We start from the raw sequence: 13152 nt of genomic DNA on the forward strand, positions 1-13152 counted from the left end.
CTTGACTTAACAAAATTAACTGCAGCCACAGCTTTATTCAGCACCAAGTGCAAGTCAGGTTCAATGGCTTTGGAGGCGAGCGCTTGCCGATGAAGCATACAGTGCACAGACTTGACATTTGGGTTGACAGCCTTTATGCGAGCGACAACACCACTCTTTCGGCCAGTCATCGCTGCCGCTCCATCTGTGCACACGGCGACACATTTACCCCAGCTCAGCCCAGCTTCATTAATAAATTCATCCAGGAGCCTGAATATCTCCTCTCCTGTTGCCCTACCTGGGACCGCTTTGCAGAACAAAAAGTCCTCTAAAATTGTTTCTCCCCATGGATAGCGGACAAGAGCGATGAGCTGAGCTGCACTAGCTATGTCAGTAGACTCATCCAGCTGAATAGAATATTGACCACTGCAGCGAAGTCTACCTAGAAGTTGTGACAAGATGTCATCAGAGAGATCATCAATCCTTCGCCTTACGGTGTCGTTGGAGAGTGGTACCGTTTTCAATTTGTTAGCTGCCTCTGTTCCGATCATAACCTCGCACATATCCACTGCAGATGGAAGGATCAGCTCTTCTGCTATGGTATGAGCCTTCTTACACTTAGCTATACGCTGGGCTACCAAATAAGCAGCTTTCTGCGCCCTCTCTGATGTAGTTGCCAGCTTGGTTAGTCTTGTTCGCTGAGAGAAATATTCCTCACCTTTTCTGTGAAAGAACTCTTTTGGTTTGTTGATGTATTCCGGATGTTTTGTTAACAGATGCCGCTTTAGCTTGGCTGGCTTCATAGCCTCATTAGCTAGCACCTGGAGACAGTTCACACACATTGGCTTTCCTCCGCTGCTTTCAATGAAGCCAAATTCTATATAAGTCTCGTCATATTTTCTTACTTTGCTTGGTTTGGGAGTGTTGTTACTCGTCTGTTTCAAAAATCTATCCATTTTCTTTTTTCTAACTCTGATTGCTGCCTTTCAATCAGCTCACCAAGCTATCCTAGCTATGTTATGCGAGCGGGAATAAAGAGAATAATGTGATTGGGCGAATACTGTAGCATTTTACCTACGGAGCCCCTCTGGGGACATGGGTGAAAAAAAAATATTCCGTGGCCACGCGTTAATAACGCGTGGGAACGAGATCCTATTCCGTGGCCACGACTTGTTTAATGCATGGGAACGAGATGATTATTAGGTGGCCACGAATTAATAACGCGTGGCCACGAGAAGTGCTCGTCATTTCATCACTGAGACTGTTGACTTTCTGGCATCAGTAGTTTCAGCCGCAAATATGGACAAGTTTGATCTGATTTCGTTTTATTTTAACCTAGGAATGAAATGGCCACGGAATTTTTTTTTTTCACCCATGTCACCAGAGGGGCTCCGTTTTTTCTCCACATAAGGGAAGTTTATTATTTTGTAGCAAATTTTTTCACGGACCCCCTGGCAACGCGCCACGGACCCCCAGGGGTCCGCGGACCCCACTTTGAGAACCACTGGCATAGAGGAGTCTGTGCTGAGGTGGGGGAGGAGGGGGCTGCTGTGATGACTGGGGGGAGGTGTGTTGAGGGAAGAAGGAGAGATGGCTGCAGTGAGGGAGAGGGTGGGGGGGACGTGGGCTGGTTGAACCGATTGAAGAAGTCATTCAACTCGTTCGCCCTCTCCACTGTCCCCTCAATGACTCTGGTCTTTGTATTGTGGCCTGTGATGGTTTTCACACCTTCCCAGACCTCCCTTATGCTGTTCTCCTTCAGCTTCTGCTCCACCTTTCTTCTGTAGCTGTCCTTAGCTTCCCTCATGCAGCGTTTCACCTCCTGCTGTGCTGTTTTCATCGCCTCCCTATCCCTGCTCCTGAAGGCGGCCTTCTTCCTGTTGAGGACAGCTTTGACTTCCTGTGTTACCCATAGCTTGTTATTAGGGTAACACCGTACAGTCTTGGCAGGGGAGACCACGTCTGCACAGAAGTTGAGGTAATCCATCAGACAGTGTGTCAGCCCCTCTGTGTCCTCACAGTGTGGGCTAAGCAGCACATCCCCGTCCGTGATGTCATAGCAGTCTCTGAGGGCGTCTTCCATTTCAGGGGACCACCTCCTGATGGAGCTAGTTGTTGCAGACTGCCTTTGAACCACGGAGGTGTACTTCGGCTGTAGAAGAACCAGGTTGTGGTCAGACTTCCCTAGTGGGGGGAGGGGTGTGGCTCTGTATGCATCCCTCACATTAGCATACAGCAAGTCAATTGTCCTGTTGTTCCTTGTTGGACAATCCACAGCCTGGTAAAAAGCAGCCAAAGTAGAGTCCAGAGTAGCGTGATTAAAGTCCCCAGAAATGATGATAAATGCCTCAGGGTGCTGTGTCTGCAGCCTTGCTGTGACAGAGTGAATCCTCTCACATGCAGCGGCTGCATCTGCCTTCAGAGGGATGTAAACACAGATGATCACGTGACTGAACTCCCTCTGCAGATAATATGGCCGCAGGCTAATGGCTAGCAGCTCCAAGTCTGGGCAACATAAAATTGTCTTTACGGAGATATGTCCCGGGTTACACCAGCGGTTGTTGACATAAATGATGAGTCCCCCACCTTAGCTTTTCCCGCATGTGTTAGTGTCTCTGTCGGCTCTCACAGCAGTGAATCCCCGCAGGTCCACGTTAGCATCCGGTACAAGGTGTGTTAGCCATGCCTCCGTAAAGATAAATAAGCTGCTCTCCCGGTAAATCCGCTGGTTGTTCAGAGCGGAAAGCTCGTCGACTTTATTCGGCAGCGAGTTCACATTCCCCATGATAACGGAGGGAATGGATGGTTTGCAGCGCTGCTGGTTGTCCGCTAGCCTAGCCTTTAGCTTAGCTCCAGCTTTGCAGCCCCTGGGTTTCCTCCTCAGCTCGGCCGGGATGAGGTGTCGTATCCTGGCTCGTCCCATTGTTTTCAGGGCCAGCAGCTCCTCTCTCGAATAAGTGAGAAAACTGGCTCCTGGTTGCGTGTTAAAGTTAAATATATCCATGCTATATAGTTAAACACACTATGTCTTCATAAGAAGAGCAAAAAAGTAAAAAAAAGATGGAAAAAAGAGGTTTAAAGAGCTAAAAACTACAGAGCTACTGGAGAGGCAGCTGTCTCACGCAGCGCCCATACGAGTTACAAAGTTTATACAAACCCCAAATCACCTACTGCATCTTTAAAATAATACCAGTAGCAGCCTACTGTGTGTGTAGTTGGTCAAAGTGATCTCACGTTCATGAAAGTAGTTGATTTTGTCTTAATAAAATAATGAAATGAAAAAAGAAACGTGGTGATGTGTTATGGGTGCAGGTGGTGCATTTGTTCTACGGTTGCTGGCAGAGTTTCTGTACTCGGAAAAACTTTGCGTGGAAGGAGGAATACGACACTCGGCAGGCGTCGAACCGCTGGGAGAAGAGAGCCATGGAGAAAGAGAACAAAAAGACACGTGACAAGGCAAGGAAGGAACGCAGCGAGCTTGTGCGCCAACTAGTGGCCTTTGTGCGGAAACGTGACAAACGAGTGCAGGCTCACAGGAAACTGGTGGAGGAGCAGAATGCAGAAAAAGCCAAGAAAGTGGAGGAGCTCAGGAGGAAACAGAAACAGGAGCAGGCTAAGTGAGCATCTCTGTCATTACCCTCAAACAGAGCAGTTTACTCCTTTAAGCACACTTAAATCTCTCTGTCTCTCTATCTCTTCATCTCTCAGGCTAGTGGAGGAATATAAGGAACAGAAATGGTCTGCGATGGCTGGACTGGAGCAGGAACTACAGCAGATGGAGCTTCAGTACGGACGAGAGTTTGGAGACACAGACGAAGAGGTCGAGGAGGACAGAGCGGACACGGGTACATACTAGAGCTGGCCAAATACTGTTCGAATTTTGTGTTATAAAACAAATATCGGCCCAGAATCCTTTAGTGCACCTTTAACATGCTATAAATCTAAAATCCTGTCACCCATTTTTAATGTTTATTTAAATATTCCATAGATTACATTGTAATAAGTGTAATAACACCATGTAATAAACTAAATATAAATGATAAACAGCACAGTGCACCTTTTAATATGATATAAATAGCCTTTAACTTTTAATAAACTCAGAATTGTATAATGAACTTTAATATGACATAAAACTAAATCACACATTGTCCCTTTAATGATACAATCCATAAAATCCCATAGTGCACCTTTAATACAGTGGTCCCATATGCAAGTCTCATGATGACTTTTAATGTAATATTAAGTTCCACCAGAACTCAAGTCCTGATCTTCTGCCTCTCTCCTCCTCTGAACCTCTCCCACACTGTCAGCCATTCTCCTATTTTCAACTCCTAGATGCATCTGTCATTTTTGACCTCATCCGTAACTCTAAGCCTTCTATATGTCAGCTAGATCCTTTCCCTACAGCTCTGGTCAAATCTTGCCTCTCCTCTCTGCTCCCCCTCGTAACTGCCATCATCCATTCCTCACTCACTATTGGAATTGTTCCTACACTCTTCAAAACGGCAGCTGTTACTAGGGGTGGGTATTGCCAAGGACCTCACGATACGATACGCATCATGATACTTGAGTCACGATACAATATGATATTGCGATATCAAAATTTTGCGATATATTGCGATATTCTACATAGTTTACTGAAAAATGGAAACTGCATTATGCATCTTAAAATCCGAGTTGTATGTCCATCAGATGATGGTGATAATTCATGGGACAAACTGAGTCAAAACAATGTAATTCAAATTATCCATGCCATTTTATTGTAACTATACAAGCGCAAGTTACAACATATTTGCAGGAACAACACACTGTCTGGAACACATTGAAAAGTGCAGTGGGCATCTTAGTCTCCCTGAGCACAATGCTGAAACAAAGTGCAGTGTGGGTCAGTGTCCACACACTGAAACTGAACTGAAACCTCAGTGAATCATGTTTCTTCTGAACTTCGAGTAAATGCTCAAAATAAAATGCAGTGTCTCTCACACACTAAAATTGAAAATGCAAAATAAAGTGCAGCTTCTTGCCTTTGGCCTTAAATGACAAAATTAAGTTCACAGTTACAGTAAGTCACACATCACTGAAGTAGACGGGAGGACTTTGGCGCTGTCCAGTGTAGTTTGCTTCGGGTCGGGTTTCGGTGGCTCCGGCTGAGCTAATATGTCGGGGTGGTGTCGTGCTAAGTAAGTTTGCAAGTTTGTTGTGTTACCTGAATATCTAATTGGGGCGAAACAACAGGTTTTGCAGAGTGCGTACTTTTTGTCCAGCTCACTGTTTTTTTTTTTCTCCTTTCCTTTGGAATCCAAAGTGTCTCCAAACATCTGCCTTAAAGTTCGGCGGCGTCTCTAGGTTTACGTTAACAGCCATGCTTGCTTGTTTTTTTTTTTTCCTCACTGCAACCGCCGGGGGAAAAAAGAGAAGACGAAGAGTGCCTTGCAGTGAGGTAGCGGCACAGCGACACCTCGCGGAGCAGGGGTGCGGAAGTCGTACTGGATTCACAACCCGTCTGAAACATGATTTATTATTTGAAAAAATATCGATATTCAAATTTTGAGTATCGATATTGAATCGGAAGACAAAGTATCGTGATATATCGCTGTATTGATATTTTTGCCCACCCCTAGCTGTTACCCCATTCTGAAAAAACCTGGCTCAGATCCCAGTAATTTTAATAACCTCCGCCCCATCTCTAACCTCCCTTTCATCTCCAAAATACTTGAAAAAATGCTAGCCACTCAACTTCACGCCTATCTAACCCAAAATAGCCTCTATGAACAATTCCAGTCTGGTTTCCGCCCCCGCCATAGCACAGAAACTGCTCTCATACAAATCACCAACGACCTCCTTATGGCAGCTGATTCCGGTTTACTTTCCATTCTTATCCTTCTTGATCTGAGCGCGGCCTTTGACACAGTTTCTCACACTATCCTCCTTAACGGATTATCTTCCATTGGCATCAATCACACCGCACTTGACTGGTTTTACTCTTATCTCTCGGGTCGCACTCAGTTCATCCAACTCAAATCCTTCAGATCTCAGTCGTCCCCCGTTTCCTCAGGTGTGCCCCAGGGATCTGCCCTGGGACCCCTTCTCTTCATTATTTACCCTCTTCCCCTTGGCAATATATTCCGTAAATTCAATATCCAGTTCCACTGCTATGCGGATGACACCCAGCTCTATCTGTCCAGCAAACCAAATTCCACATTCCTGCCCTCTTCCCTTTCTAACTGCTTATCTGAAATAAAATCCTGGTTCACCTCAAACTTCCTAAAACTTAACAGCGACAAAACTGAAATTCTGCTTCTTGGTACAAAATCCACACTATCCAAAGTTGACAGTTTCTCCATCACAATCGACAGCTCCTTAGTTTCCCCCTCCCCTCAGGTTAAGAGTCTGGGTGTCATCCTCGATAGATCATTATCTTTTCAGTCTCACATCAATAATATAACCCGGTCTGCATATTTCCATCTTCATAATATTAATCGTCTCCGCCCCTCCCTCACCCCCCCATACCACCTCTATCCTTGTTCACAGCCTTGTCACCTCCTGTACTGATTGTTGTAATTCTCTCCTTTTTGGCCTCCCTCACAAATCCTCCATAAGCTTCAACTGGTCCAGAATGCAGCCGCTCGCATTATCGCCAAAACTCCCTCATTCCACCACATTACCCCGTCCAACAACAATTCCACTGGCTCCCAGTTAAGTACAGAATTGATTTCAAATTTACACATTCAAGGCCATCCACAATCTTGCCCCCCCCATCTGTCAAATCTGCTCCGTATCGCAACTTCCACCTGTTCGCTCAGATCCTCCTCTTCCACTCATCTCACCGTGCCCTCTGCCCGCGTTAGCACCATGGGGAGCAGAGCTTTCAGCCGCTCTGCTCCCAAACTCTGGAACTCTTTCCCACCTCATATCTGTAATATTGATTCTCTTCCTCTTTTCAAATCTAGACTCAAAACTCACCTGTTCAAAATAGCCTATTCTTTGTAATTTGCATTGTTTTTCTCTCTTTTTTTTTTTCTTAATTTTGCTGTTTAGTTTCTGTCTGCTGTTTAGCTTATTCCCTGTAAATTGCATTTTTCCCCTTCTTTCCATTTTATATTGTGTAGTTTTTATCTGTTTATTTTTTCTGTTTTATTCTTGTTGAGTGTCGTGAAAGGCGCTTATACCGTAAATAAAATGTATTATTATTAATATAAACCCAAATTTTGTTTACAAAGTTTATTTAGGGTCAGACATGTTTGGGTGTGATCGTGTGATGAATAAGTAGTTTTTGGTGTTTTTTTTTTTTTTCTTTTCCTTTATACATCCGTACCAGACGCTGTGGATGGATCCGATGAGTTAAACGACCTTTATGATGATCTTTACTGCCCTGCCTGTGACAAATCCTTCAAAACTGACAAAGCGTTAGTAACTATCCAGATACACACACAAACAAACGCACGCACGCAACAATAAATGTTGTATTTCTTAGGTTTCTCATTCATGTGAAAATTGTTTCTTCTCCTGACTCAGGATGAAGAACCACGAGAAATCCAAAAAGCACAGAGAGATGGTGGCTCTGCTCCGGCAGCAGCTTCAAGAGGAGGAAGAGTCTCTGAGTCTAAACTCTGGAGAGAGAGACGGCGAGGAAGAAGAGGAAGACGACGATGAGGAGAGGGAGGATGCGCCCAGGCAGAAGTGAGTCCCAAATCATTTTCTTACTGAATTAACTTTTTGTCCAATTTTTCAGGAACTCTATATTTAAAATTCTCCTCTTATTAAATTAGATCCAGTGGTTAAATGCCTGCATGCAATGTACACCTAAAATCACAGTACACCTTTAATAAACAAACAATCACATAGTGCACCTTTTAATAAACCTAAAATCACATAGACTACGTTCAGACTGCACCCTGAAACGACCCATATCCGATTTTTTTGCCCATATGCGACCTGTATCCGATTTGTTATTGACAATCTGAACGACACAGATCCGATTTTTTCACATGCGACCCAGGCCGCTTGGATATGTGGTCCTAATTCCGATGCATATCCGTTATTTTCACATGCGACTGCAGTCTGACCGGACAGGTCGCATTCATGCGACCTACACGTCATCAACAAGAGACAAACGTCACTATTCTGCGTTGGCTAATCCCGCCTCTTTGGTGGAAAACAACATTTGTACAGTTTTCAGAATTTAAATAGACTTTTATAGAATTGATCAAGCTAATGGTGGATTTGGTAGGGACCTGGATGTTGATCTGTTAGCCTGATTAAATAAAACAGTTTCTATAACTGATTTATAACTTAAACCATCCTGTATTACAAGATTATAAGATTGTTCTGGAAATTTCCAGTAATTTGACACCTTCGGTCTCATTAGTCTGCTGTTAATCAGATTATTGTGTGAGTTCCGCCGCCGCCGCCACAAAAACCACATCGCCAGGTCTCGCCTCATCTCCATGCTTTACTTGCAAACTTGAAGAGTGCGCTTTTTTTTTTGTTTACGTATTACGTAGATGTGCTTTTTACGTGTCAATTTGCGCATGCGGGACACTTTTGGGTCGTTTTCCGTTCATATTGGAGATCACATACAAGTCTCATATAATTGGTAATGTGAACGGCCTAACAAAAAAATTGGATTTCATAACAAATCGGATATGGGTCGTTTCAGGTTGCAGTCTGAAAGTAGTGATAGTGCACCTTTAATAAACCTATAATCACACAGTGCACCTTTCAAATGATATAAGCCTGAAGTCTCAGTGCACCTTTAATAAGCCTAAAATCACGTAGTGCACATAAAATAATCTTTATATATTTACTCTAAATGTAAACTCATACAGTGCATCTTTAATATAATACAAATCCAAATTCCTACAACTTTAATCCCTACAAAATTAATTAATCAACACCACTTTTATTTTATTTAGACTCCGTTAAATTTGGCATTGTTTATGTCTCAGATTAATTTAACACCAAAAATATCTGATTGCAGATTGTCAAAGAAACAGAAGAAGAAGAAGCGACAGCAGAAAAACATGAACGTCAGTATATTTTCATGTCTCAGGATCTTGGAATCTTTTCCTACAGATTTCACATGAAAAATCAAATTTGTGGCTGAAATTGTTTTTATTTTAATGGCTGCTATTTAACACAGAAATGAGAAACACATTTAAGCATTCACACACATCTGTTTTTTTTCCCCACAGAACTTTCCAGAAGAGCCAGCGGCTGGGAGTCCAGCTCCAGACTCCACCGATGACATCATCACTCCTCCTCACCAATCAGGAGATAATGAGGATGACACGGCCGGCTCCGAGGAGGCTGCAGAGGAAGTGAAGAAAGACGAACCTGGACCCAGTAAAAGGTGCGAGACGCTGAATGAATCATTTAATACAGTTTGGATCCAGAGTTTGTTTTCTTGATTTGTTTCGTACGTGGGTCCAAGTCCTGAGAACACACATCATTTCTGCAGCGCTGGAGTCTGTGTGTCATGGCTCGGTTTATAAAAAAAACACCCAAAAAACCCACAACTTGTTCGAATCACTTCCCACAAATGAGTTGATTCAGAGTCGAATCCCTTTCTAACTGGAGTTAACTTGGAAAGCAGACGGAGACCCCCGTCGCTCAGATGCTCTCAGAACCAAGTGTGTTCTCATCTGACTCAGGAACCGCACCGAGGAGGAGAACACACCTTGGTTCTGTTCATATGGACTAAACACTGCAGGTGTGAAAGAACCCTGATTTTAACTCCAAATGGGTTTTTTTTTTTTTTCCAGCTCTGGGAAGACAAAAGGCAAAAAAGCTGGAAAAGACTCCAAAAAGAACAACAAAGCCCATGTAGGTGGAGACGCCAACCAAGAGGTAGGGGTGTGTGTGTGTGTGTGTGTGTGTGTACACAGTGGAAGGTGTATCAGCTTAATGCTGTAGTACTAGTGAGACCGTAAAACCTGATGTTTCTCAACTTTCTTTCTCCTCATCCCTCTGTCTTTCTTTCCTTTTCTCATCTCTCTCTCTCAACAGAAGGAGGTGAACCTGCGCTGTATGATCTGCCATTTTGAATTCACCACCAGGAACAAACTGTTTGATCACCTGAAGACGACGGGTCACGCCACCGCTCTGCCGTCCAGCGCCGCCATGAACACCACGAGCAAGAAGAAGAGGAAGAACAGATGACCAGAGCAGCAGCAGTATAATTAATGTGATTAAGACTGAAGCAGCTTCTTGGTGGAAAGGGTTTTCTAGAGAGTCCATCAGTCAGTGGACGCGCGTGTGTGTGTGTGTGTGTGTGTGTGTGTGTGTGTGTGTGTGTGCGTGCCTTCTACTCCAGCATGCTAATCCTACCAGCTGTTTTTTCAGGAATTGCTAAACAACCTGTATTTATGCAGATAAACAGCACACAGGACTGGAACACACACACACACACACACACACACACACACACACGGTTTCTCTCTGTGAGAGAAAGTTGAAGTTAAAACGCAAGAGAAAAATCATCATTTTTGCTGCTACTGTTCATCAAGACGTGATTATAAAACGTGATCATGAATGAATCCATTGATGCCTGAGTATTTCACCTGGAAATAATAATGTTGCTATGGTAACCAGATCTGTTTTTGTGTTTTCCTTTAATGTTTTTTTTAATAGGATAAAACTAAAACTTCAGTTTGAAACAGGCTCGGTTTAAGTTGGTATTTCAGGTTGAGATGATGAAACGCGTGATTAAAAATCGATCTGTTCTCGTCTTCAGACTCGATAAAAGTGTCCTTGAGTCAAAAATGTCACGTGTAAAATTGATTTGTTAGTGGATGCCATGAGCCCATGAATAATTTATTAAGATGTATGCAGTTGTTCTGAAAGCAGACGTACAGTTCGGAGCTGGACGATGTGGAAAACGTATCATCGCTCTCAAAGGCGTTTTCTGTGACAGATGTAAATCTGTATGTGAACCACAAGATTTAATTTTGCTCACAAACTTCCAGCAGTGCTTTATATAATATCTACAAAAATCGACTTGCTGATATTTTTAAGATTCAGAGAAATATTTTATACATCTTTTTAAAAAGACTTTTTTTAAATAAAAAGTAATGTTTAACTTTTTTTAACATTAAAGAAAAATTTTAAGTACAGAATTTTACCACCGGGCGGCACGGTGGTGCAGTGGTTAGCGCTGTTGCCTCACAGCAAGAAGGTCCTGGGTTCGAGCCCCGTGGCCGGCGAGGGCCTTTCTGTGTGGAGTTTGCATGTTCTCCCCGTGTCCGCGTGGGTTTCCTCCGGGTGCTCCGGTTTCCCCCACAGTCCAAAGACATGCAGGTTAGGTTAACTGGTGACTCTAAATTGAGCGTAGGTGTGAATGTGAGTGTGAATGGTTGTCTGTGTCTATGTGTCAGCCCTGTGATGACCTGGCGACTTGTCCAGGGTGTACCCCGCCTTTCGCCCGTAGTCAGCTGGGATAGGATCCAGCTCGCCTGCGACCCTGTAGAACAGGATAAAGCGGCTACAGATAATGAGATGAGAATGAACCTCTATAAGGCCAGTCAGTACTGAGAAAATGTTTTATGCATAGAATTATTTTAAATTGGTTATAAAGTATTTAGAAGTGTATTATAAACTAAATTGTGTTATAAAGCTATATGTGTAGTTACAGATAACTCATTAAAGATTGTTACAGCATTAATAAAGGGGACTACACACACACACACACACACACCAAGAAGCTTCACAATGCCTGTGTGTGAGTTCATTGATGTGGCTTATGCATATGTTTATTTTATAGATGTGTGCGTGTGTGTTCCTAATTCTTTTAATAATCTATTATTAATAATCTTAATAATAATCTCTTAATTCCTTTAATGCCAGTTCCTCACAGAGATTGAACTGGCCAAAGAGGAACAGTTCAAAGTGCACGGTGTCTAGAACAGGTTTCTTTTACCCTCTCCTCCCCAACAGTCCTTCCATCACCAGCTCTCTTGCAGGTAGTACAATAAAAATAAAACGTAGCTCGTCATGTTTCTGAAAAATCACAAAGCATGAACTCATCTGCCTGAAGATGTCAGAAAATGTAAAGTTGCAGCTTTACAAAGCACTGACACCGTGTTAAATAAATGTCTCCTTACAGAAAATGTCACCATAAGTTTTAAAAATTAGTTTATATGGAGCCTGCGATAACCTGGCGACTTGTCCAGGGTGTACCCTGCCTCTCGCCCATAGTCAGCTGGGATAGGCTCCAGCTTGCCTGCGACCCTGTAGAACAGGATAAAGCGGCTACAGATAATGGATGGATGGATTATGTGGAGCGTTCGCTGTGAACGAGCTGTTACTATAGAAACCATAACGTTTTAGAACAAGTGCATTAAAATACAAAACTGTGATTTGCTGCTGCACTACTGTCAGAGCTGCTGTTATAGAAAACTAATCAACACCTTCTGACCAATCACAATCCAGAGTTGTGTGTATATCTCACCTTGGTTTAGGCCGTTGCTGAGGCAACATTTCCCCCTGAAGGTCACTGCCGGGAGACACTCTTGCATTCCTCGCATTCCTTCTCTAACTCACCACGGTCGCCATTTTTACCCCCAGTGTGACAAGCGGGTGCGTGACCAGCGCCTTCATGGCTGCAGGAGTGGACGGCTGCTTGCTTGCGCTGGATTACCTCCTCCCCTCCCCCCCCCCCCCCTTACCCCTGATTCCCCCCCTCAAGTCCCGTGTTTAAAGTGTACTTGTGTTGTTGTGTGCTTATGTGCAAAGGTTTTTTAAATGTTCCCACACTGTACTCCTGACAGGAGCATAGTGTGGGGGGGGGTTCTTTTTTTCCCTTATCTCTCCTCATGTTGTGTTTCCTTTTTATCTTCATCCCTGTCTTCCTGTCCTCTCTACCCTATGTCAATTGTATGTTGTATATGTACGGACAGGTTGACAGCTAATTTCGCTGGTACATGTGACTAGTGACAATAAAGGGCATCATCATCATATCCTGTTCTCACACGCCAGACTCAACTGTGATCCCAGAGACTTGAGATTTCATCACAGGGATGATGTTCAAAACAAAACAAGGCTTGTGGATGACACGCATGGAAGTTTTCCAATCCTGATTGAGAGTGAAAGTGGGGCAAATATAGCCGAGGAGTATTAAGTGCCCTGGCTTGGCACATGTCGACACTATCAGGTAACTCATTTTGTACTTACGGG

The 13152-nt window shown here is 43.6% G+C and overlaps 1 protein-coding gene across 1 annotated transcript in view; it reads left to right on the forward strand.

The window, feature by feature from the left end:
• The window catches only part of dnajc21 (DnaJ heat shock protein family (Hsp40) member C21), a 31825-nt gene extending 21252 nt beyond the window's left edge, over positions 1-10573 (forward strand). The window contains exons 5-12 of the mRNA XM_060934955.1: positions 3292-3596; positions 3688-3824; positions 7298-7385; positions 7495-7659; positions 8960-9008; positions 9174-9331; positions 9744-9828; positions 9988-10573. Coding sequence (XP_060790938.1) covers positions 3292-3596; positions 3688-3824; positions 7298-7385; positions 7495-7659; positions 8960-9008; positions 9174-9331; positions 9744-9828; positions 9988-10140 — 1140 coding nt within the window. The 3' untranslated portion in view covers positions 10141-10573. The remainder of the gene's footprint in view (positions 1-3291; positions 3597-3687; positions 3825-7297; positions 7386-7494; positions 7660-8959; positions 9009-9173; positions 9332-9743; positions 9829-9987) is intronic.
• Positions 10574-13152: the final 2579 nt, after the last annotated feature.

Source organism: Neoarius graeffei, chromosome 12 (assembly GCF_027579695.1).
Source record: "Neoarius graeffei isolate fNeoGra1 chromosome 12, fNeoGra1.pri, whole genome shotgun sequence".
Taxonomy (NCBI): Eukaryota; Metazoa; Chordata; class Actinopteri; order Siluriformes; family Ariidae; genus Neoarius; species Neoarius graeffei.